Source organism: Canis lupus, chromosome 7, assembly GCF_003254725.2.
Source record: "Canis lupus dingo isolate Sandy chromosome 7, ASM325472v2, whole genome shotgun sequence".
Taxonomy (NCBI): Eukaryota; Metazoa; Chordata; class Mammalia; order Carnivora; family Canidae; genus Canis; species Canis lupus.
The window spans coordinates 66,022,333-66,049,674 of NC_064249.1; the positions used below are offsets into that span (position 1 = coordinate 66,022,333).

General features: G+C 36.7%; 1 protein-coding gene across 1 annotated transcript in view; it reads right to left on the minus strand.

Annotated features, from left to right (window-relative positions):
• MIB1 (MIB E3 ubiquitin protein ligase 1) overlaps window positions 1–27,342 on the minus strand; it is a 137,371-nt gene that overhangs the window by 95,241 nt on the left and 14,788 nt on the right. The window contains exons 2-6 of the mRNA XM_025429334.3: window positions 20,395–20,566; window positions 17,511–17,640; window positions 10,107–10,211; window positions 7,583–7,649; window positions 5,813–6,017 (exon numbers count right to left, since the gene is read on the minus strand). Of these exons, the coding sequence (XP_025285119.1) occupies window positions 5,813–6,017; window positions 7,583–7,649; window positions 10,107–10,211; window positions 17,511–17,640; window positions 20,395–20,566 (679 nt within the window). The remainder of the gene's footprint in view (window positions 1–5,812; window positions 6,018–7,582; window positions 7,650–10,106; window positions 10,212–17,510; window positions 17,641–20,394; window positions 20,567–27,342) is intronic.

Sequence of the window (27,342 nt, forward strand, 5' to 3'; positions counted from 1 at the left end):
GAAGGCTGAGAGAGGAAGCTGCAGGAGAAAAGTCTGAAGCTAGCAAAGTGTGGTTCATGAGGTTTAAGGAAAGAAGCCATCTCCATGACATCAAAATGCAAGGTGAAGCTGCAAGTACTGTTACAGAAGTAGCAGCAAGAGGGGCACCTGGATGGCTCAGTGGTTGAGCGTCTACCTTCAGCTCTGGTCGTGATCCTAGGATCCTGGATCGAGTCCTGCATAGGCTCCTCACAGGAGCCTCCCCTGGAGCCTGCTTCTCCCCCTGCCTATATCTCTGCCTCTCTTTTTCTGTATCTCTCATGAATAAACCTATAAAATCTTTAAAAAGAAAAAAAAAGTTGCAGTAAGTGATCCAGAAGATCTTGGTAAGGTAATTCATGCTAAACAACAGATTTTCAATATAGACAAAACAGCCTTCTATTGGAAGAAGATGCTATCCAGACTTCTCACAGCTAAAGAGAAGTATCAATGCTTCAAAGCTTTTAAGGACACACTGACTTTCTTGTTAGGGGCTTAATGCAGCTGGTGGCGTTAGCTGAAGCCAATGTCATTGACCATTCTGAAAATTAGGGCCCTGAAGAATTATGCTAAATCTACTCTGCCTGTGCTCTATAAAAGGAATAATAAAAAAATAAAAATAAATTTTAAAAAAATTTTAAAAAAGGAATAATAAAGCCTGGATGACTGCATGTTTGTTTACAATATGGCTGACTGAATACTGTAAGCCCACTGATGAAACCTACTACTCAGGGAAAAAAAAAATCCCTTAGAAATTTTATTGCACTGACAATGCATATGGCCAACCCCATTGTAATGGAGATGTACAATGAGATGAATGCTGTTTTCATGCCTGCTAATATAATGTCCATCCTGCAAACCATGGATTAAGGAATACTTTTGGCTTTCAAATCTTAGAATTTAAAAAATACATTTTGGGGGACACCTAGGTGGCTCAGTTGGTTAAGTGTCCAACTCTTGATTTCGCCTCAAATCATGATCCCAGGGTTCTAAGACTGAGGCCTACATTGGGCACCCTGCCAACATGGAGTCTATTTAGATTCTCTGTCTCCCTGTGCCCCTGTCCCCTCCCCTCATCCTCTCACCCTCTAAAATAAGTAAATCTTCAAAAATAAAATATAAATAAAAATTAAATGAAAAATAAATAAAAATAAAAGTACATTTTTGTAACGCTGTATCTACCATAGTGATTCCTTCAATGGAATTTGGCAAAGTAAATCAAAAATCTTTGGGAAAGGATTTGCCATTCTAAATGCCATTAAGAACATTCGTGATTCATGCAAAGAGGTCAAAATATCAATTGTAATAACAGGAGTTTGGAGGAAGTGGAGTCAAACCCTCATGGATGATTTTGAGGGGTTCAAGACTTCTCTTGAGGTATGGAAGGGAGTCACTAGAGATGTGGTGGAAATAGCAAGAGAACTAGAATTAGAAGTGGAACCTGAAGATGTGACTGCATTGCTGCAATCTCATGATAAAACTTTCACAAATGAGGAGTTGTTTCTTATGGATGAGCAAAGAAAGTGGCTTCTTAAGAAGGAATTAATTCCTAGTAAAGATCATGTGAAGACTGTTGAAATGACCACAAAGGATTTAGAAATTACATAAATTTGGTTTACAGGGCAAAAGCAGGCTTTGGGAAGACTAATTCCAACTCTGAAAGAAGTTCTACTGTGGGTCAAACAGCACTGCATGCCACAGAGTCAATCAGTGCAGCAAACGTCATTGCTGTTGTAAGAAACTGCCAAAGCCACACCAAACTTCAGCAACTACCACCCTGATCAGGCAGCAGCCATAGACGTTAACGTGAGCACCGAAAGGTTACAACTCATAGAAAGCTCAGATCATAATTAGACTTTTTTAGCAATAAAGTATTTAAAGTATAATCGCACATTTAATAGACTACAGTATTGTATAAACATAACTTTTATACACATGGGAAAACCAAAACTTCATTTGACTTGTCTTATTACAGTGGTCTAAAACGGAATCTACAATATCTGCAAGCTATGCCTGCATATATTGTCAGCATCATTTACTGAAGAGACTTTCCCATTGAATTGAGTTGGACCCTTGTCAAAAAATCAAGTAATTTTTTTTAAATATTTTATTTATTGGGATCCCTGGGTGGCACAGCGGTTTGACGCCTGCCTTTGGCCCGGGGCGCGATCCTGGAGACCCGGGATCAAATCCCACGTTGGGCTCCCTGCATGGAGCCTGCTTCTCCCTCTGCCTGTGTCTCTGCCTCTCTGTCTCTCTCTGTGTAACTATCATGAATAAATAAATAAAATCTTTAAAAAAAAATTTTATTTATTTACACGAGAGACACACAGAGAGAGGCAGAGACATAGGCAGAGGGAGAAGCAGGCTCCCGGCGGGGAACCCAATGCACCACTTAATCCCAGGACCCCGGGATCACGCCCTGAGCCAAAGGCAGACACTCAACCACTAAGCCACCCAGGTGCCCTACGTGTCTATCTTATGTCAATAATATACTGTCTTGGTTACTGTAGCTTTATCATAAATTTTGAAATTAGGAAGCGTGAGTCCTCCAATTTTGTTTTTCTTAAAATTGTTTTGGCTATTCTGGGTCATTTGAATTTCCATATGAAATAGAGAATTGGGATGCCAATTTCTATAAAAATAGGCACTAGGGTTTTGATACGAGCTGCCTTAAATTTGACTAGTTTGAGAAAAACTGCCATGTGTTATAGGCTGAAGTATGTCCTCCAAAAAGATATATTGAAATCCTAATCCCCAATACCTCTGAATGTGACCTTATTTAAAACAGGGTCTTTGCAGATATAATCAAGTTAAGTCATGCTTGATTAGGGTGGGCCATAAATCCAATGAGTGGTATCCTGATAAGTCATGTGAAATCAGCTTTGGTCATTTTCTATGTAAAAGATTTTAGAATTCTCATGAATTCAGCTAACTTCTTTCTATGTCTCTTCAGGGTTCTTTCCTCATGGATAGTTAAGCTACAAATATTGACTTGCCCAAAATAAAATAGTGGGCCTGGGGGATTGTTTATGTGGCTCTTGGTCTCAAATAATTTTATACAACTGAGCCTGACCGATGAGAGACTGATTTAAATGCATTTCAAACTAAAATCTGTACCCAGGAGGAAAAAAAAAAAAAAAAAAAGGTCACGTGAAGACACAGGGACATGCAGACTCAAAGAGGAGAAGGTCATGTGGAGACAGAGGCAGAGAAATGAGTGATGCATCTATAAGCCAAGGAACACCAAGGATCACCAATAATTACCAGAAGTTAAGAGAAGCATAGGACAGATTCTCCCTCAGAGCCTCTGCAAGGAATTAATCTCATCAACACCTTGACTTTAGACTTCTAGCCTTCCAAAGTTGTGAAAGAATAAAGTGCTGCTGTTTAAGCCACCCAGTTTGTGGCACTTTGTAATGGCAACTCTAGGAAACTAATACACAAGATCTGAACAAGATCAGGCCTTCTGATCCATAACATGAGATATCTTTCTATTTATTTAGGTCTTCCTTAATTTCTTTCAACAATGTTTTGTAGTTTCCAGTGGACAAGTCTTGCACTATTTTTTTATTTTTTAACTTTTAAATATTTTATTTATTTACTCATGAGAGATAGAGAGAGAGAGAGAGAGAGAGAGAGGCAGAGACACAGGCAGGCTGCATGCAGGAAGCCCAATGCGGGACTCCATCCTGGGTCTTCAGGATCACACCCTGGGCAGAAGGTGGCACCAAACCGCTGAGCCACCCAGGCTGCCAACTTTTTTTTTTTTTTTTAAGTAATCTCTAGGGCAGCCCGGGGGGGCTCAGCGGTTTGGCGCCGCCTTTGGCTCGGGGCGTGATCCTGGGGACCCAGGATCGAGTCCCGCGTCGGGCTCGCTGCATGGAGCCTGCTTCTCCCTCTGCCTGTGTCTGTCTGTCTGTCTCTCGTGAATAAATAAAATCTTTTAAAAAAATAAAAATTAAAAAAAAATAATCTCTACAGGGGTGCTGTGTGGCTCAGTCAGTTAAGCATCTACCTTCAGCTCAGGTCATGATCCCAGAGTCACCGATTGAGCCCCACATCAGCATTCCTGTTCAGTGGGTAATCTGCTTCTCCCTCTGCCCCTCCCCCTAATTGTGCACATGTGCACACGCTCACTCTCTCTCAACTAAATAAAGAAAATTTTTAAAAATCTCTACATCCAGTGTGGGGCTCGGACCCAAGACCCTGAGATCAAGAGTCACGTGCTCTACCAATTGAGCTAGCCAGGCTCTCCAAGTCTTGCACTTCTTGAGCTAAACCAATTAAGTATTTTATTCTTTGTGATGCTATTATAAATGAAACTGTTTTCTTAATTTCATTTTCAAATTGTTCAGTGCTAGTATACAAAAATACAATTGACTTATCTACATTGATTTTGTATCCTGCAACTTTGGGAACTCATTTTATCAGTTAATAGTTTTTTGTGGATTCCTTAGGTTTTTCTGTGTACAAGATCATGTCATCTGTGAATAAATATAGTCTAACTCCTTTTTTTCTCTTATTTCTTTCTTTTTATTGCCTAATTGTCCCTTTTTCTTGCCTAACCGTCCCTCTAGAACAATACCAAATAAAAGTGGAGAGGGCTGACATTTTTATTTTGTTCCTGTTCCTTTTTTTTTTTTTTTGTTCCTGTTCTTAAGGGAAAAGCATTCAATCTCTCACCAATTGGGTATGATGTTAGCTATGGGTTTTCATAGACACCCTTTACCAAGCTGAAGAAGTTCCCTATTACTACTTTAATTAGTGTTTTTATCATGAAAAAGAGTTGGATTTTGTCAATGCTTTTTCTTCATCTCTTGGTATGACCACGTGTATCCTTAAGATTTAAACACAATTAGAGCTAATTCTATAATCTCGTAAGCAACTTAACGTTAATTTTCTTCATTCTGACAAGTAATTCTTCCACTGAAGAATCTCCATGAGTTAGTTTCTTTATGTATATGTAAGTAACAAAGCTTTGACAATTACTCAATTTACTGCTTTTGCTTTAAATTACAACTATACTAGTAAACTGAATATATTTTAGGCCTTAAGAGCAAATATATATAAATATATATATATATATAAATTTTTTAAAAGAGCAAATAAATGAAAGGCTCCAAGAAACCTGCAACCTAGAGGTAAAACAAATCATCATTTTCAACAATAACAGGAGACCTAAACAGAAGATAGCATATGCATATATACCATGTAGAGTAGAATATGAGAGGAGGTTCCCCAAACACATAAACTTAGTATTTATAGGATACAGAGGATTAATCCAGACAAAGAGGCAGAAAAAGGTATTCTGCATGGAGGAAGTTGTATGTGCAAAGATATAGTGAGGAAATGCATGCAATTATACGTTGCTAATAAGGACTGGTGCATGCACACATCTGTGGCAACAAAAAGCTATGTTACCAAGAGAGGACTCTGGAAACAGGCCAGAGTTCTAATTTTATTCTTCTCATTCAAGGTAAATTGATACAGTCCATTATGAACAAAGAACATTTTAGCTATATTTGACCTAACACTGATACAATGTATTCTGCTCCAGCAGGGGGAAAAGGTGCACAGAACATGTATCAAAAATATATAAATTCACATACATACCACACACACACTTAAAACATTTGTTCCCCTCTACTTTACCAACATATTCTGGATTTTTATCTACTCAGAGCTAGCTTTAAGGAATCTTCAATTATAGCATATAATTTGCTTCCTCTAAGGCTCTTTCCTCTATATACTAACTTTATTGGCCATTTAAAAATTTAAAAATATCACCAACCTATTGCCACTGGGATACTGTACTACAATGTCATGATCTTCATCAATGCCACAAACAGTTCCAGTTGTAGTTAAAGTCTCAAACATGCCATCAGTCCATCCTCCATGACCGTGCTGCAAAGACTGTACAATTTCTAGGTCAAGATCTATATTTACCAGGTCACCAATTTGCAATCCACCAGGATTCCTGTTGCCATTTTGTTCACCTGTAATTGCAGAGAGTTGACAAAGGAAAACCACAGCAACATCATGCAACTGCATTATTTTTTAAAGAACAAGCTCTAGATATTTTAATCTAATCTAATCTTAAAATGTTTTGAGACTATACTTTATCAGATTCTAGAGCTAGAGAACTTAAAACTAAGAAAGAAAACAATCAGACTCACAACTTAAAATAATCTGATGATTTGTAACAGCAACTGAACAAGTGTAAAATCTATTAGACTGGGATCCCTGGGTGGCGCAGCAGTTTGGCGCCTGCCTTTGGCCCAGGGCGCGATCCTGGAGACCCGGGATCGAATCCCACATCAGGCTCCCGGTGCATGGAGCCTGCTTCTCCCTCTGCCTGTGTCTCTGCCTCTCTCTCTCTCTCTGTGACTATCATAAATAAAAAAAAAAGTCTTTAAAAAAAAAAAAAACAAAAACAAATCTATTAGACTATGCAATCCTATATCAAAGTACAAAGTTCAAAAAAAAAAAGTACAAAGTTCTAGGTTTAAAAATAGTCATTTTTCTGTATGGATGACTTGTTGGTTATCCCTGCAATAACTACACTACAATTAGACAGTTATTGAGATTCAATAAGTAAAAATAGCCATAATAACTAGAGAATCTGAAAGAACCTTGAAATTGTTTTCTTCTCTGAATGACTTAGTACTAGTTTTTACCAAATGGCCCTTGTGATTTTTTTCTTACAGAACATTTTTAAATATTTAAAAGCCCATTATTCCCTAAAATATTTTCAAAGCTAGTTCTGGGATAAAAGATTCATAATCATAAACTACCACAATGAGGAATCCAAAGTATGTATGTTGATTCTACACTTTTCCTGTGAAGGCAAGACACAAAACAAGGAAGTTTTCTAAAAGCAAGAAAAACGGATGATCTTGTCAAAATATAAGTATTTCTTCTACAATATCGTTTAAAAAAAAAAATCAGGATACCCTGCAGGAAAACAGCATTTTTTGGCCAAAAGGGAAATCAAAGTATTTAAAAAGAGAAACACAGAGTTCACATGAAAAGACGAGCATTCAAAAACTAAAGCCTTAATTAGAAGAATGTGGTAAATGTTTACTGTGGCAACAATAAAGAATCTACAATATGAAGATAGTTTTGTTTTCTTATCCTTTTTTTTAATGACAAATGAAAATTATAATTATTATATAACCTTAATCTTCTAACTACTTTTATATTTAGAAGGCAATTTTACAAAAATTCTAAGGAATTTATAAGCATTAAATTGCCAGATTCTATTATTAATATGTAAGAGATACTGATAACTCTAACACAATTTTTCAACAATATTTTATAACTAAAAGACAAAGGACTCAAATGTATTATGACATAAAAGTGGTATATCAATTCACAAGACATGACAACTTTTTCAGGGTCTATATAAATTAAAAAATAAGAACAAATGCTTTAAAAACCAAAATAAAACCGAAAAAGTTATATCTTTAAGTAACTTTTTTTTAAAATCCAATTTAAACATTTTCTGATTTCACAAACTCTGATACACTATTTAGTAATTTTCACTAGTCTCTTGACTCACCTAGCACAGGGCAGTGATCTCTGTAGAAAGAACCTCCTTTGGCATCCTGGACACACTTGAGATCAGACTAAGAAGAAAAGAAACCAGAAAAATCACGCTTGAAAACTTCAAGTATAGCTCAGTACCTAAAATAGGCAAAAATGTTCATTCAGAATACACCCTCAGCAAAAGTTAAGAGTAGCTCTAGGTTAACAATCACACTAAACACTGCTCTTGAAAGTATCCATCAAAAATTAAAATCCTGATCTCCAGATAAGTCATACTTCATTTACTTTGAGCTTACCTTTAAAGTTCAAAATTAAAATGTCTGGATCTTTACCATTAAAATATTTTCAAAAACACATAAGACCTCAACAAATACCTATTATTTAAAATGTTCAAAACACATTCTATTTTAAGGATACTTTTATGAAAAAAGAGCTCAAATCATTTGCTCTTTTCAATCAATTTTATGACATACACAAGGCAAGTATTAACTCATTTAATAAAGAAAATTATCCCAAACTAAACAGCCAGAAAATAGAAAAGGATAGGACCAAATTCAGTCTTCTGATTCCTTAGCCAGTTAAGTTTACATAAACTTTAGTCCTTAGTTCGTAACTTGGTCAATTCAAGTTCCTTCTCACTTAGTTTTTATAATTATTATTTAAGTATTTGAATGGGGAGGCAGTTGTGATATAATCAAAAGTACAGAAAATGTGAAACTAGAAGAGCAATCTTGGGAGTTACTATGAAAATTTAGATTTAAAAGTGCCTAATAGTATAAGGGATCAGTATATACTTACTGTATTAAGGAGCTACTTTACAGACAGACAGACACACACACACACACACACACACACACACATTTCAACTCTCTGACAGCCTCCTTTGCCACTACAACATCACATTTAGCTCAGTCCTAATCAGAAAGACACAGGTGTCAAATTGTTTTAATGTGATACTTTCACCCAGCAATTTCACTTCCAGGAATTGATTCTAAAGAAATATACCCAGAGATGTGCAAAAATATATGTACAAGGATGCTTACTGAAAGAATGCATGCAACAATTAAAAAAGACCACCTAGATACCATCAACAGAAACCTTATTAAATATATAATGGCATAACTGCACAGAGGAGTACTACTCAGCCATCAAAAAGGATCTACATATATACTACTTGTTAAGTACCTCTACATATATAACTTCTAAGGCTTCATCTGAAGCAAGTTAGAAATTAGAATCCCCCCAAAATCCACAATTTACAAACAGAAGGAGGCATCAAAATACTAATGGAAAACTAAAAAAGAATGCTATATACAAGTAGTAAACCTGGCAAATCAAGTATTTGTTTAGATTCACACTGTGACTTACATGGAATAAATTAAAAGCAAAGGGATAGTGGGATATTTTTCCCCTCCTACCAAGGGCACAAAACAGTTGGGAAATAATGAAATTTAAAGAATTCTTTGAAGGAGGAATGTATTCAAGATGGAAAAGATATAAAAAGCATTAATATTCTGGCATTAATATTTAGTTATACTCCATAAATTAAATAACCAAGGTCAACATTTCAACAGTGATCCATGAAATGCAGAAATATAGAGCAATCCATTTAATGAACCACCAGAGTGGTTTTTGTTGTTGTTGTTGTTGTTGTTGCAGGCATAACTCATTGATTTATTTTATGAATAAGAAAAAAAGCCACTGGCTGGAAAGAATAGTGGAGATTTGTTTTCCAGTATTCTTTGATTTGAACTTCCCCACCCCCCACACCCTGTTATAAATAACTGAGCTCACTTCCCACTGGTAGTCCAAAATGATGACTCTTTCCACCAGGCCTTACCACCGCCTCTCCAGTTCAGAGGAAATAGTGTCGGGCCTGAGGCTCAACAGTCTTTATCCTATTCTGGTTCCAGCTTCAGGTACCCAAACATATGCCTTTGGTCACTGGAGGCTCTTACACAGCACCAGCTGGTGCTCTGGCTTATTCTCCTAAGCACTCAAGTAATTTAAAATGTTATAGGTCAATCATTTTCAATTACCAATACTACTCTTTAAAAATACAGAGGGAAAAATATATCCTTAAAAACAACTTTAACACCTATAATTTATACTTTTATTAGCTACCAGAGTTAGAATATAAATATTCTATAAAAACCTCATTATAATACTATACTCTGTGTCCATGCCAAGGAGCAGCCTCTTTCAGAAAGATTATAAATCTTGATAGATTTTAGTAAATAAGCTCCTAGGGTGGATTTATAAGGGATTAGCTCTACACAATCTATATTAAGTTACCCAAATATTAACTGAGGACAAAATCATATTTACTATTAAATAGTGTAAACAAATGTACTAAAAATGTAGGGTTTATTATACATCCTCACTTTACAGAATTTTTTCCTATTGCAAATTCATGATTCAGATAGCTGTATTCTGACAAAAGAATATGACCAAAGAGAAAAAAAAGAATACAATAAGAGCAACTTTTATTTCCCTTCTTCCATCTATCCAAAATTTTTATCTTTTGTGATTCTTACCATGCCCTCAAAGCCAACTCTGTAAAGGTTCTTAGCACCATTATCCCAGAGAACATACGCTGCACTATGTGGGCTTGATGCACTCCAGTCCTGGATTTCTGTTACCTAAGAGAATTGTCAGAGAAAACAATTTTTTAAAAGGGGAAGGGAGAATTTAGGTCTCTTATATTTAAAATCTTAATTATCATTTCAGCTATTATCCTAACAGGATCATGAAAAATACTTGTCAAACATACGTCATTTCTTTTTTTTTATCTTTATTTTTTTAACAGTTTTCTTTTTTTTCTTTTTAAGATTTTATTTATTTATTCATGAGATACAGAGAGAGAGAGAGAGAGAGAGAGGCAGAGACACAGGCAGAGAGGCAGAGGGAGAAGCAGGCTCCATGCAGGGAGCCCGACTTGGGACTCGATCCCAGGTCTCCAGGATCACACCCTGGGCTAAAGGCGGCGCTAAACCGCTGAGCCAGCCAGGCTGCCCACATATGTCATTTCTAACATATAACTGAATTATAACTAAAAACATTTTTCAGAATTATAAGGTAATTTCTAAAATCACTATAGAAATTTTGAGGCTTAGTGATTAGAGTAATAGATTACTGGAAAATAGACAATTCAATACAAAACTTTAAATTTTGATTCTTTTTTTTTTTTAATTTTGATTCTTAAAGGGTTCCTTTTAAGAATAGTATATTATCTCAAACCCGTTATTCATCAGAAAATTTAAAATCTTTGACCAGGTATCCAGAATGATTCCAGATAAATCTGCTCTCTTGTCAGCTAAAAACTGAGAGGCACAAGGCTCAAAGCCAGTATTTAAGAAAACTTGAGTTGATGTTGCTCCTCCAAGCACTATATTCTTCAGCTGTCCCACAAGGCAAGCCATCTAAGCTAAAACACCATACCTACAATGGAAATTCAGACACAATCTCTAGGCCCCACATCCAAAAGACTGATTCATAAGCTCTTTTGACATAAAATAAAAACAAACTAACCAACCAACTGGGGTTGCTACTGCTTAAGGGCCAAGATCCAACTGCATAAAAATGCCTGCAGGGCACCCAGGTGGCTCAATTGATTAAATGTCTGCTTTCAGCTCAGGTCATGATCCCAGGGTCCTGGGACGGAGCCCTCATCCTGGAGCCTGTTTCTCCTTCTCCCTCTGCCACTTCCCCCATTTGTCCTCTCTCACTCTCTCTCAAATAAATAAATAAAGTTTTTCAAAACAACAAACAATACACAATGAATGCTAAACTTGGGTATTCTCAAACTAGTCTAGAGCTAAGAATGGGGAGTTACACATGTGCAACTCATTTCTTTTCTCCATCTTGACACTTATAATCAGCCATGCTTTACAGTTACTTAGAATGCCAGGCTGATGTTAAATATAATTTTTAAGGCATGACCTTAAAATATAATTTTAAAGCATAACCTTATTTCAAAAAAGATATATATATCACTCTTCCTTGTTTTTACCCTGTACTAAAAAAATCATTTTGTAAGCTACACTTATGATGCTTTTGTAAAGATAAAAAGGCTTTAAGATTAATCAAAGATTAATTTTTGAGAAATATTTCAAAATGTTGAGTCCCTTCTTTTAAATTTTGAAATAAATCATACAAAATATAACATGTAAACTTTAAAGAATAAAAAATAAAATGAATACCAGCCTATGAAAAAGAACACTACCAGTACTTTCCAAGTCCACTGTGTACCTCCCATCAAGCCATCCTTCTGACCTCTCAACAGTTAACTATCACCTTGAATTTACAGTTCATCACTGCATTGCTTTCCTTAATGATTTGCACAACTAACCACTACATAACATTATAAAGCAACAACTTCTAACACTCTAAGTAAAATATGCAATCTTTAGTAAAGTATTCCTTCTGATTCTAAAACTACTTCCCTTGTTTTAAAAATGCAATGCTAGGGGCAGTTAGGTGGCTCAACTGGTTGAGTATCCAACTCTTCCTTTCAGCTCAGGGTGTAATCTTGGGATCATGGGATCAGGTCCAGAGTCAGGCTCCATGCTGGGCGTGGAGCCTGTTTAAGATTCTCTCTCTCCCTCTGTCCTTCCCCCCAGACTTGCACATACTCTAAAATAAATCAATCTTTTAAAAAATGCAATGCTAGATCAAGTAAGTCTGTATTTTTATAAGGGGCACAAAAAAATTTGACTAAAAAACAAAGATTTATATTTCAAATTCATCTTATGTTTCAAATTATGTGGGATATTAGCAAGCTCATTAATTAAGCTCTGAATCCTAGATGAAATTCCTTCATTTGTTAAAATGATCTGACTTATTATTGAGGGGGAAACAAAGTGGGAGGCTTGAGAAAATTACTACATTAATTTCACAATTTTAATTCTGATTCATAAAGATGTGCAGAATAGCTGCTAAAAACCATCAGGTAAAAGGTTGCTAAGGTACCCTATAAAAGAATTAAACTTAAAAAAAAAAAAAAAACTGACAAACCTGCCTCCACTGATAAATCTTAACATCACTATCAGTAAAATAATCTGACTTTACATGCCCTGATGGATGCAATAGAGAGCAGAGCACCACTTAAGAGGTTCTCTCACCAAAACAAATTGAACTCTAATCAAGCCTCTAACAACTAGTTTATAAGAAACACAAGAATTGGAGGAACAAGAAAAGAATACCATAAAGAATCAATTAGACAAATTTAAAGAACCTGATTTCTTCAACAAATAAATGGAATTTTTAAAAAAATACTGACAATTTTTGATGTTGGATTATGGGTGAAGAGGAATTTGCTATACTGTTCTTTCTACTCTGATCTATGTTTGAAATTCTCCATAGTGAAAGTTTCTTAGGGGTGCCTGGGTAGCTTAGCTGAGCATCTGATTCCTGATTTCAGCTCTGGTCATAATCTCTGGATTGTGAAATCAAGCCCTACATCAGGCTCTGTGCTCAGCACAGAGTCTGCCTGAGATTCTCTCTCTCCTTTTGCCCCTCCCCCACTCACACACACACTTTCAAAAAAAATTTTTTTTTAAGTTTTCTGGAAAGAAATACATCTAATGTGCATATATAAAATACAACTGACACATATTCAAAAGGATTTTAACACATACTCAATATTCCAAAGCATTTGTAAAATGAAAACAGTCTTCAAATACTAACAAAGTAGTGGTACTTAAGAAGCCCTTTAAGAATACATTACATGCTTCCATGGTGTCCTTGCATCATGTTTGCCAAAAGCTACACTTGACATGTTTATTTTTATGTGTGAATTTTGTTATCGCCATGCAATCACAGGACATGTTGGCATGGGATGGGCCAAAGACCATGAGCGTGCTTCAGTCTCAGCCTGGGCTGGTATCTACCCCTTAATATAGCTCATCATGGCCATTTAGTTGAGTACATATAGCAATGGCAGTGAGGTGAGAATCTTGAACCTCACACACAAGGGAAGAAAAAAAAGATACGAAAAGAAGACACTATACACTACTCATGTAGATTAATCAGGGAGCTGGGATAGAGCAGCCTACACTGAAGGGAAAATGGGGACTCCAAAAAGTTCTTCATATACACATTCAGGCCAAAATAAAAGTCAGACAATTAAAAACATTTGATATCAAACGTGCTTAAACAGACTTATCATGATATTAAGTTTCCTTACTCAGTCACATGTATGAGATGGTTTCATTTATTTTTCCTCATTTTGTTCTTAAAATGCAACATGGATTAAATCGTAACAAATCAAAAATGTAATAATGATGACTCAAAGCTTCAAAAATGCCTACCTTTTATCCCACAAGAAGTGCCAAAATAACAGAAACTCAAAGTTCCATCTATAATGTGGCTTCAGACTTCAACTACTGCCTTCAAAAGCTGATGAAACAATAATTTCCAACCTTCTGACCATATAATTGATTGTGGGGAAAAATATAGTTAAAAAAATTTTTAGGGGGCAGCCCGGGTCGCTCAGCGGTTTGGCGCCTGCCTTCGGCCCAGGGCATGATCCTGGAGACCCAGGATCGAGTCCCACATCGGGCTCCCTGCATGGAGCCTGCTTCACCCTCTGCCTGTGCCTCTGCCTCTCTCTCTCTGTGTCTCTCATGAATAAATAAATAAAATCTTAAAAAAAAAAAAAAGTAACGCATCTTAAAAAACATTATAGAACAAAAATATTAAAAATTTACTTCTCATGCACTCATTCAAAAGAAGTTATTAGAAGTATACTCTTTCAAAACAAAGAGCAAGCTAAGTAAGATGATATAATAGGATATAAAAAACAGGAGATCCAGCCAGGAAAGAGGCAAAGGCACCTGCTGGGCACCAAGTATAGAGCATGTTCTGTCCAAATACAGCCACGGGCCGGACATGCTGAAAGGTATCACCAAGATTCCCATTGCCACTATACCATTTTATTGACCCAAGGACTGACCTGACCAAGTTGAGCCTGACCCAAATTCTCAGTTGCATTTGGCTTGTTTGGACTAAGTAATAATGAAGTTCCCACTCTTCCCTGCACCCCTATTCCCTGACACCTAGATCAGTTAAGGTCTCTCATCTCACACCACAGAACGGTCTGCTTTGACCTACTCCTAAAACTTTGACATGGCCCATGGTAAGCTTAGAAGCAAAACATACATAGTAACTCATCCCCTCTGACTGTATGCCTCTCCAAGGCTCACCATCTGGCCTGTACTTCTGCCCTGCTTAAGGTCCTTTGTGAAGCCCCGTATTTCCTAGGATCTTGCCCACTGACTACCCTAGGACTCTTGTCAACTTCCAGGGAAGCAAGACAGGTTAAACCAGAGACTATTCAGTTTATATTGTCACTTTTTAATCTAAAAGTGACAATTCTACTCTAGCCTTACAATAACTAAATTTGTGCTTGATACTGGGTCTTTTCAAAAATGAAATCCTAGGGCAGCACGGGTGGCTCAGCAGTTTATCACTGCCTTCAGCCCAGGGCCTGATCCTGGAGACTCAGGATCGAGTCCCACGTTGGGCTTCCGCGCATGGAGCCTGCTTCTCCCTCTGCCTATGTCTCTGCCCCCCACCTGCCCCCCCGGTGTGTCTCACATGAATAAATAAAATCTTTAAAAAAAAAATGAAATCCTAAATGTTGTGGGACACAACACTGTGTCCTGTCCTACAACAGTAAAGAAAAACCATGGAATAAAGATAGCAGAAATCCGTTATCTTGGGGGACTTACAACTGTGAAAGGGTAAAAAGTAGTCTTTTAGGGATGCCCAGGTGGCTCAGCGGTTAAGTATCTGCCTTTGGCTCAGGGCATGATCCTGGAGTCCCAGGATCAAGTCCCACATCAGGCTCCCTGCATGGAGCCTGCTTCTCCCTCAGCTTGTGTCTCTGCCTCTTTCTCACTCTGTGTCTCTCATGAATAAATAAATAAAATCTTAAAAAAAAAAAAATACTCTTTTAAAGGTACTTATTCTATTCTCTAATCTGTATAAGAACAAAACTAGGGATCCCTGGGTGGTGCAGCGGTTTGGCGCCTGCCTTTGGCCCAGGGCGCGATCCTGGAGACCCGGGATCGAATCCCACATCAGGCTCCCGGTGCATGGAGCCTGCTTCTCCCTCTGCCTGTGTCTCTGCCTCTCTCTCTCTCTCTCTCTCTGTGACTATCATAAATAAATAAAAAATTTAAAAAAAAAGAACAAAACTGTTCATTTTACCATTATTCTTTAAACTTTCACATATTTTATACATTCTTCTGTATGATATAGAACTGCTATAAATGGTTATGAAAGTTGTTCACTGCATAAGGGTAAGGAGTAGAATAGGGCTGACATCCAGCCCATGCTCCACTTACCAAGACCTATGCACTGGGGCAAGGGTGTTCCTGCCCCACCCACAAATCAGTGCCTTCTCTTGCATTGGGCTTGCCATGCATGTCCCCATAGCATTCCATCCATCTAGAGGTGACACTTTTTCCAAATTCACACTGCTCTACTTTTCAGAGCAGTGCTCAAATTTTGATATGCATATAAATGACCCAGGCAATCTTTCTGTAGATGAAAATCTAGAAGGTCTAGAAGAAAGAGGACCTACTACCTATTACATTTCTAACAAGCTGTCAGGAACACCTTAAGCTGCTGGTCCACAGCCCCTACTAGTCACAAAATTTAGATGTATATTTTTTCCCTATCAAATCGAATTAAAATGTAGGTTTCAAGAGAGTAGTGTCTCTTTTGTCCAGTGCCATATCCCTGATGTTTGGAAGAGAATCTTGCACATCCTAAGTGTTCAATAAATATTTACCAAATTAAACAAAAAGCAAAGTCTGCTTCCTTACTAAAAATCTAAGTACTTAAAATATAATGGCTAAAACAAATCTGTATGACTTCCAAACATTAAAATTAGACCTTATTATTTAAAATGAAATGAACAGAGATCCCTGGGTGGCACAGTGGTTTAGCGCCTGCCTTTGGCCTAGGGCGCGATCCTGGAGACCCGGGATCGAATCCCACATCAGGCTCCCGGTGCATGGGGCCTGCTTCTCCCTCTGCCTGTGTCTCTGCCTCTCTCTCTCTGTGACTATCATAAATAAATAAATAAAAATTTTTTAAAAAAATGAAATGAACATAATACTCAACAATTTATAAAACATTAGAAAAAAAGATGTATTTGAAAAAAACATCTAAAAATTTTATATTCAAAAGCATTTATACTAAGTTACCCCAATATCTCTGGCTATCCCACCCCAATTAAACAAGCTACACAAAATTCCCTTTTTTTTTCCTTAAGATTTTATTTACTTATTCATGAGAGACACAGAGAGAGAGGCAGAGACATAGGCAGAGGGAGAAGCAGGCTCCTCACAGGGAGTTCAATGTGGGACTTGATCCCCAGACCTGGGATCATGCCCTGAGCTAAAGGCAGACGCTCAACCACTGAGCCACTCAGGTGCCTCCAAAATTCCCTTCAGAATAACTGCTATAATTGACTCCTGGCCAATTACCTGAGAAGGGTAACAGAGTTAAATAGACTAGATAACAAAAGTAGCTATTACACACCCCTAGAAACAGACTTTCAAGGGAATGAAATACAAAACAAGTAAACTCAAATGAAATCTTAGTAACAAAAAAGTCAAACGGATGACATACTGTATAAGGAGGACTGGCCCAAAGAGGATACTCAGAAATACATTCTGAGCAGCAAAATGGCGATATGAAACCTCAAAGTAAAAGGTAAAATCTACTCAATAACTTTCCGGATGAATGTCAATATTTACAATGTGGCAGAAACAATCTTTTTTCTTCCAGAAAAAAAAGAAATGAAGATTTTAAAAACTGTTACTGGCATAAGAAAAAATGGGCCAAGAAATTCAATGATACTAATAAAAATCTCCTGAACATAAAATATTCTACAATAACATGAATTAATAAAAAAAAAATTTCACCTTTCCCCTACGTCCATTTCCTCCATCCTGATCTTCCCACTGCCAGTCCACTCCTCGTACCACTCTGGCACCTGCAAAGATCCCTCTGGCTGTAATCTTCTTAGATTTTCTACGAGACTCTAAAAGAACCCTAAAAATAAAAGTATTTATTTTAAAATTATACAAAAATAGGTTACATTTATATTTGGGGGGGGGGGGGTGGTGGTAATAATGATCCCAAGCAGGCTCCACACTCAACACAGAGCCCAGTGCCAGGCTGGATCTCACGACCCTGAGATCATGACTTGAGCTGAAATCACAAGTTGGATGCCTGACTCACCCAGGTGCCCTGCCTGTAATTTTTTAAGATTTTTACATTTATTTTAGAGAGACAGCCAGCGAGCCGGGGGGGGGGGGGGGGGGGGCACAGAGGGACAGGGAAAGGAAGAGAATCTCAAGCAGACTCCTCACTGAGTTAAGAGTCTGATGTGGGGCTCAATACCACAACTCTGAGATCATGACCTGAGCTAAAACCAAGTCAGATGTTCAACCAAGTCACCCAGGCACCCCAATTTATTTTTAAAAATAAAATTATAAAAATATAAAAATGATTGTTTTAAAAACACAAAAGATTTTTCTTTGTTCTAGTTAATACCTTAACAGCATGATACATAAATACCTTTACGTTCCACAGGTGATGATGATGATGACAGTAGTAATTAGAATAGTATCTAATATTTACTGAGCTTTTACTATGAGTAAAAGCTTACAAAAGTGTAAAAGTCTGTTATATTCCTTAAGAGAAGCAATTGTTATTTTATCCATTTATCCATTTTACAAATGAGGAAACAAGAGTCTCAAAGAGGTAAGTGATTTACCCAAGGTCACAAGAGCTAAATAATAATGAAATGGAATGAAATCAACATATGAATCCAGTCTAACCTCTTCAGAGTATTACTATATCCTTCACCACTTTAGAAGTGGCAAACTCCTATCCTTACAGGGAAGTAGCATATATTAAGGCCCAAAAGATAACACCACAGTAATGACAAATGGCAAGTGACACTTGATCCGAGGCACAGGAAGACAAAAGGGAGTGGCAGGGACTTTGGGGGAACTCAAGACTATGATTTGTCTAATGGGTACAGATGCTCCTGTCATCCAACTGTTACCATGAACAAATCCCCAATGGGGCCAGTCTTTGGTGTGTGTATGTGCAAGTGCACATGTGTTCAAAATTTTAGAGCACAGTATAGCCAAGTAAAATACATCAGTGGCCTGGATTTGATCCAACACTAACTTGTCTCCAAAGTAGTGACTTACAAAAGGACTATGGGCCTTGAAAGAATTCTATACTCAATAATCTGGACCAGCAAGGTTCTCCAAGGCCATCTTTCCCTTATTCTTCTATATCCTTCTCATTCATAAAATCAAAAAGGTTTGGGGTTTTTCCTTTTGTTTTGCTAATTTTATCTCGTTATTCTATTCAGTTTTAAAATATCTTTATTATGCTCTAACTTTAAAAATTATAAGCAAAAGACAATAAACAACGTGTTCAAAACTATTCAGTTAATAAAGAGCAGGACCAGAATTTGAACTGGGATCATCTGATACCCAAACCCATTTTTCTACTACTCCTGCTGCCACCCTAGGACTGGTTAGATTCTTGCTCCTATACATTATTCTTATCTATCTACATGAAAAGATTCAATCACTTGAAATTCTGTACTAATTCACTATCAATATTAACCTCTCTTTGCTAAGACACTTAGTATTAAGTGTCTTATTTTTTTTAACCTTTTTTTTTTTTTTTTTTTTTTTAATTTGTGATAGTCACACAAAGAGAGAGAGAGAGGCAGAGACACAGGCAGAGGGAGAAGCAGGCTCCATGCACCGGGAGCTCGATGTGGGATTCGATCCCGGGTCTCCAGGATCGCGCCCTGGGCCAAAGGCAGGCGCTAAACCGCTGCGCCACTCAGGGATCCCTGTTAAGTGTCTTAATACTAATAATCTCTATATGTAGTCCAAAATATCACATGATAATCACTGCTGGTCAAGTAATCCCTTAGCTTATAAACTCCTTAAAAAGAAAAAAAGAAAAAGGGAAGGTGCCTGGAAGCATTGCCTTTGGCTCCAGTCATGATCCCAGGGTCCTGGAATCAAGCCTAACATCAGGCTCACTGCTCAGCAGGGAGTCTGCTTCTCCTCTCCCTCTGCTTGTGCTTTCTCTATCAAATATATAAATAAAATCTGTAAAAGAAAAAAAAACACACACTATTTTAGGGGTACCTGGGTGGCTCAGTCAGTTGACCATCTGACTCTTGATTTCAGCTCAGGTCATGATCTCAGGGTCATGAGACTGAACCCTGCTTCCTGCTCTGTGTATAGTGGGGAGTCTGCTGGGATTCTCTCTCTCTCCCTCTGCCCCTCCCTCTGCTCTCTCTAAATAAATAGATCTTTTTCAAAAAGAAATATTGTGTTTTAGTCATCTTCAAATGTACACAAGCATAAGAGGGGCTACATAGTCTTAATAATCGCCTATTGATTCAATCAATGGGCCCTTAGTGTTCATCTGGTAGTGATTAACAGAATAGAATGCACAGTAAGAAGAAAATAATCAGCCTCTCTTGGGCTGCCCTTGCATTTCCAAATACTGAGGAATGCCAAGTCTCCCTGCTAGACAAAGAAGAGCTCAAATTATCCTGAAAATACATACAGCTCCAACTTCACAGAACTCTTTTCTCACTCTATGGCAGGCCTGGTCCATATCTAGCCTCTTATTTCCTACATCCTGATATTAAGCTAGCTGTCAAGCCACTTCCAAATCCTATTTTTAAGGTGGAATAGTATAAAAAATTGAATATACACAAGGAATTATAACTAAAGAAAAAACTGTTTACCCTACCTCTCACTTCCTGGTGTAGTAATTCTATAAAAGCGATGTCTTAAGTGATGTTTATCTCCATGGTAACAAACAGTGCACAAATCATAATTTGTACATTCTGCACATTTCCATCGAATGCCAATGATTGGTTGCTGGCGGCAGGTATCACACATGGTTCCATCATGCTTGATACCTATTAAAACAAAGATACATGCTTGCATTAATTACAAATATTATTTACTTGAATACTATTCCCTGGGGGAAAGATAAGAACAGAGCATCTTGCAAAGTAATTCAAAAGGGTAGGAAATAATATTTCAAATGTACCATACATAGTTTCAAGACAACATATTTCAAGTGTTTACATCAGTATAAATTATAGACTAAACATTTTCTATCACTTCTTTATTCACTAGTTAAGAGTACTTCTTGATAGCACTGTCTTTGCTGTCATCCACAAACAAACTTATATTCAATCTAGTGACAGAAAGAAGAATCATTTACCACTAAGTAGATATGGTAAAACCACATCAAAAACCCAGAATCTCTTAAAGAATTTCAACCTACTCTCCAGGTAAACAATTATGCCAAAAGAAAAAGCAAGTTTATCATCATGATATCACAGAAACAAACTATCAATTTAAGCATCTATCCCTGGATATTGCCAAACTCTCCATCCCAAAAAAACAAACTTTAGGAAAAGATTACCAAATAAGTTTTCAGTGTACAAAGAAAACAGTATACTATAGTCGAAATTGCTCGTTTGTTTTCCTACAGAACAAGAAGTAATAAAGTCTAGAAAAAGGAAATAAACATTTGGCAATATGACTTCCACTAAAAATGATACATGAATGACAAAGACAAAGACTATAAAAGGTACCACTATTAAAGTAATGCAAATAACATTTTAGGGTAACAAATTTGGGGATAAGGCTTCTTTACTATCTGTTATAGTTAGAAATTAAAACTAGAAGTTTTTTGGGATGCCTGGGTGGCTCAGTAGTTGAGAGTCTGCCTTTGGCTCAGGGCGTGATCCTGCGGTCCTGGGATCAAGTCCCTCATCAGGCTCCCTGCATGGAGCCTGCTTCTCCCTCTGCCTACCTCTGTATCTCTCTGTGCCTCTCATGAATAAATAGATAGAATCTAAAATAAATAAATAAATAGATAAATAAATAAATAGATAAATAAATAAATAAATAAATAAATAAATAAGTAAGTAAGTAAGTAAGTAAGTAACTGGAAGTTTTAAACAATGTGGGGCCTGTGAACATTAGTGTCACTATGTTATGGTATGTATCAAGCCCAATATTGAATTACAAAGCAAGGGCTATATTGCCATACAACACTAACACTCTCCTGGATTTGAGTTCTGGCTTTCACTAGCTATCTTTGTGCACCTGAAAGACTCATTTTAACTCAAGTATTTACATATAAAATAATAGTATTTACTTCAAGCAGAGAAGATAAGGTTTAGATGAAACAAGACTGCTCATGTTGAAGGTGGGTAATAGGGACGTTCATTATATAATTCTCTATTTTGTGTAAGTTTAGTAATTTTCCATGATTAAATAAAAGGAGTCTCTTTAGTTCTCAGAAACTCCGTTCCCTTTGGAGGAGGCATTGTGTTATTTAAAGATTAGGTCTTGTTTTGAGTTTTATAGATAAGAAAACTGAGGCTAAGCAAAGTCAATACTGGGGCAACTGGATGGCTCAGATCATGATCTAGGGGTCCTGGGATTGAGTCCCACGTCAGGCTTCCCGCAGGGAACCTGCTTCTCCCTCTGCCTGTGTCTCTGCCTCTCCCTCTGTGTCTCTCATGAATAAATAAAATCTTAAAAAAAAAAAAAAAGTCAATACTGCAATGAAACAGTGGAACTAGTATTTAAATCTGGGTTTTCTAACGCAGTGATCTGTGTGTGAACTTAACCACTGTCCTCAACTAGTATATTTTATTAAATTCTCCCATTATTTCATAAAAAAATAAAAATAAAAAAAATAAAGATAAGGGCTGTTCTGAGAATCAAATAAAAAAGTGCTATATAGGGGATCCCTGAGTGGTTCAATGGTTTAGCGCCTGCCGTCAGCCCAGGGCCTGATCCTAGAGACCCAGGATCGAGTCCCACATCGGGCTCCCTGCATGGAGCCTGCTTCTCCCTCTGCCTATGTCTCTGCCTCTCTCTGTGTGTCTCTAATGAATAAATAAAATTAAAAAAAAAAAAGAAAGAAAGTGCTATATATACATATATATATACACACACACACACACACACACACACGAGCTAGAACACAAAAGTAGTAAAGTTATTACTAAACTTTAGAAGAACTAACACATTATTGCTGTTTCCTGATAAGGAAAAGGAAAAAACCCCACTTTCCATATTCAAGTTTAAAATCTTATTAGGTAACCAGATTTTAAGTAAAAAGTCGAACACAAAGATAAACTTGTACTTGAGCTGAGATGGTTAAATGAAAAGGGGGTGGGAGGAAGTAGAAGGAAGTTGGGATCCCTACTGAACTACAAAAGAGCACGACACCCAACACCAAATACTTTTCCCATGCAATGATTCCACACTCTCCTGCCACACTCTCCTGCCAAATTGAAATCAAATTCTTGATTTCAGGGATAGGGACGATAGCAGACATCAGTACCTACTGATTTCATTCACTATTTCACTGCTACTGTGTGTGGGCAGGCCCTCTGCTGCTTTCAAATATCATTCCTGATGTAGTATGGAGAACAGAAAGGAAGAAAATTAAAGTGGCTGGAGAAAAGGGGTCAAATTATAAGAAATTTACATAACAATCCATGTGAAAATAATGGTACTTTAAATAAGGATAAAACTAGTAGAAGCCGAGGGAAAAAAACAGAGTCAGGAGCAATTTAGGAGTTGGTGGTTATGGGTTAGAAAACAAAAGTTATAAAATGTAACCCCAAAAAGTATAAATGAGATCATTCAAGAGAAAACAAATAGATAAGAGATATTGAGGAACAAATAATAGTACAATAAATTGAAATCAAGAACTGCTCTACTTTAAAAAAACAAAAAACAAAAAACAGAAACAGAGCCATTAACATACATACAAACATACATACATAAATAAGCATATACTTAAAATTCCAAGTCCAGACCTCTATTAATAGATACTCATCTAAGAAACAAAATGAAAAAAGAATCAGGACAAGTTTTCTAGAAATACTTGATGAGTAGACCTTTCAAAGGAAGAAAGAAGAAATCTCAGAAGAGCACAGCATGTGTTCAATGAACCAGGAGGAGCTTCATTTGTTTGGCAAAAATGTGAAACACTGTCAGAGACTTAGAGATAAACTTTAGTCAGGCTGGGAAATAACAAGACATGATTTCTGACTTGCAGGTTTGTTTGTTTGTTTGTTTTTGACTTGCAGGTTTAAATGGTCTCAGTAAATGGTAAAAACAAGGATATTTAAGAAACTAGTTCTCTTATTTGCTAGGAAATATCAGGAATTAATTTAAAATACTCTGGGATCAATACTCTCATCTATAAATTGAGAAAATACTTCCTTTTATATGTGTTATGGTTTGAAAGTGTTCTCCTCCCCCTAAAATTCATATGTTGAAGCCCTAACCCTCAATGTGCTGATATCTGAGGGGAAACCTATGAGAGATAACTAAGTTTAGAAGAGATAATGAGGATGGGGCCTGCATAACGAGACTAGTATCCTTAAAAGAGAAAAAAGTTAAGCAGTCTCTCTCTCTCTACCACAAGAGGACACAAGGGGGAAGGCAGCAAGCCACGAAGACACTTCTCATCAGGGAACTGAATTAGCCAGCACCTTGATCTTGGACTGCCCAGCCTCCAGAACTACAAGAAATAAATTCCTGTTAACCAACCACCCACTCTAGTAGTTTGCTATGGTAGCCCAAGCCGACAAAGACAATTTAGAAAGGGACCTTATGATGCTAAAGGGATTTCCAGAGGTAAAAACACTTTGAAAGGCTTTAAAGGAAAATGCAAATATAAAAAAAAATTATACTATATTTAATTTAATCTTAACACAGAATTTATTAAATGTACTAATCATCATCTACTTAAATAACTTGGTGATCAAAATCATCATATATCCCAAGCAAATTTGGCAACTTATACAGAAAATCAAAGAACTTTTAAATTCTCAATTTCCCGGAGACTACTTAGAGGGAATATTCAATTATTCATGTGATTTTAGCAAATTACCTACCTTCTCCATGGCATTTCTCTCATTACTGTTTTATCTCAGGTTTTCCCCCAAAACTTGATTTACCTGCAGTTATATATGTCTTCTCAGTTCCTCTTAAAATGTTTTCACTCCAGCACAGCAACAGTGAACACAACTGCCATGCAAGATAGTCCTACAAACCAGCAGATCCACTACTACTCAACAGTCCCACAAACCAGTAGATCCACTACTCACCAGTATACTATCCTATGGCTAATTAAGTCTGACTGCATCAACCATGAAAATGATCACCAGCGATAGGCACAAAAGAAATTATACTCTAAACTGAATGTCTACTAAAATTAAAACCACAGGTTTAAGCCATACAACTCAAACCTACTAGCATTTACTAGTATTACACGCTTCAGTCATGTAGAACATAAATCAAAGGTGAAATACAACCATTATCTATTATTTTTTGAGAATACAAATGAATTCACAGAAAAAAAGTTATGTTTTTTATCACATAAAGATTTTCTTAAGGTACCAAATAATCCATAAACTGGGTAATCATCTCTTGAGTTACTAAGAATTTACTATATTTTACTTTAAATCAATACATAATTCTTTATAATGTTCATCTTGAAAAAAAATCTACAATTATTCTTGTAGTTATTATTTCCCAACACAAATAGCAAATGTTTACAAAGTTAAGAAATTATTCTAGCTCACACAGATATTTCTTAAATTCTAAAATCAATCAAGAGATAGAAATGACAAATATCATAACAATATCTGACACAGGACTATTAAACTGAATTGTAAATTTTTATAAAACTGCAACTTATAATAAGAAATAGCAATTCACAATATGAGTTTTTTAAAATTCACAGATTTTAATAATGAAATACAAGTGTATCTTTGTTCTTTATGTAAATTTTATACCAGTTAGATTCCTGAAAGACTAAGTACATATTTACAGTGGAGGAATGGTGTGGCAGATTATGTTTTCCAAAGGGGACCATACCGATATATATCCATCTTAACTACTTTTGTGACAATGTGATAATGACAGAAGACCATTAGGAGGAAGGTTTCTTTTCCCTCCCACTGAACGTGGACATTGGCAACTGCCGTGATGAACACAAGGAAGCAGAAGTAACACTGCGTGACTTCTGAGGTTAGATCATAAAAGACAATGCAGGTGCCACTTGTCTTTCTCTCTCCCTCAGAATTCAGACCCTGCATGCCTTGAGAGTTCTTCATTCTAAGTCTGGCTACCCTGAAGATGACTATAATAGAGGAGAACAGGGAGAGAGCCGCATAGAGATAGAAGGAGATGCCCAAGGGAACCTGGCTATGCCAGCCCCTCCACGGTCTGACACTTCAAGCTAAGGCCCCAGACATTGCAGAGCAGAGACCAACTGTTCACCAAACTGTCTCCAAATCTCCAATCCATGGAAGCCATGAACATATAAATTGTTTCACACCACTAAGTTTTGGGGTAATCTATAACCATTTTAACTGAAACAAAGTAAGTTTTTTTTTTAAAGTATGAATTTTATTATAGTTCCCACAGCACAACATACCAAAAACAAACTAAAGATAAATAAGCTAAATATGAAGACAGAAAATCATAAAAGTGCTAGAAAAAAAGTTGAACATATTTTACAATTTTGAGTAGTCTAAGATAACATGAAACTAGAATTCACACACATGTCCACATGAGCACCCAATATACAGATAGAGAAAATCTGAAAACCTACCCCAAACAGCTGACAGGGTTCAGGATACAGGAGGATAAGGGATGATCACTTTCATGTTTAATTCTATATACTTTAGAACTGTTTAGTTTTATTATAAGCATATTATTTTCTTAAGATTTTATTTATTTATTTGAGTGAGAGAGCGAAAGAGAGAGAGTAGACGGGGGGGGGGGGGGGGGGGGGGGGGGCGGGTAGCAGCAGAGGGAAAGGAAGAAACAGGCTCTCCGCTGTTTTATCAGGGAGCCTGACGTGGGGCTCGAATCTAGGACCCTGGGATCATGACTGGAGCCAAAGTCAGATGCTTAACCGACTGAGCCACCCAGGTGCCCATAAACATATTATTTTCATGATTTATTTTAAACACACAAAACAAGTCCAATTTCATCCTCTCAAATTGGCACTGATTAAAAATAATACATGCATGTGAAGAATGAGCCAGTCAGATTTTGCTGAGAAGGAACTATAAATTCAACAATCTTTGTGAAAGGTATTTGCAAAATGATTCAAATGCCTTAAGGCTCTGACCCTGTCTTCAAATTTTTTAAAAAGTACATCCAAAGATACTAAGTTGTTTGTAGATAAAAACAAAAATTTAACATAACCTACATCAAAACTATGTGGCTATTTATGCGTAAGCTATGGTAATTCATAGAAATTCCATGCAATTAAACCATGTTGTAGAAGAAATATTACTGACATGATAAACTTCATTTTTTCCACAAACTCATTACTATTTTATAAAGTAGTTTGCAAAACTATAGTATACCATTATATAAGATACATAATACACTTGCACAGAAAAACCAGAAAGATAATCCCCCCAAAATATACTGGTGGGATTACCCTTTGTGGTTTCCTAAATCTTCTACACTAAGTGTATATTAATTCTAGGTAGCAGCTGAGTGAGGAGGAGCATTTAATATGAGCTTGTCACCAGAGATGCTAATGTAAATAACCTATAAATTAAAATAAAACAAAAACATGATATTTACAGCAAATATTTACAGAAACCAACTTTCCAATACTCCA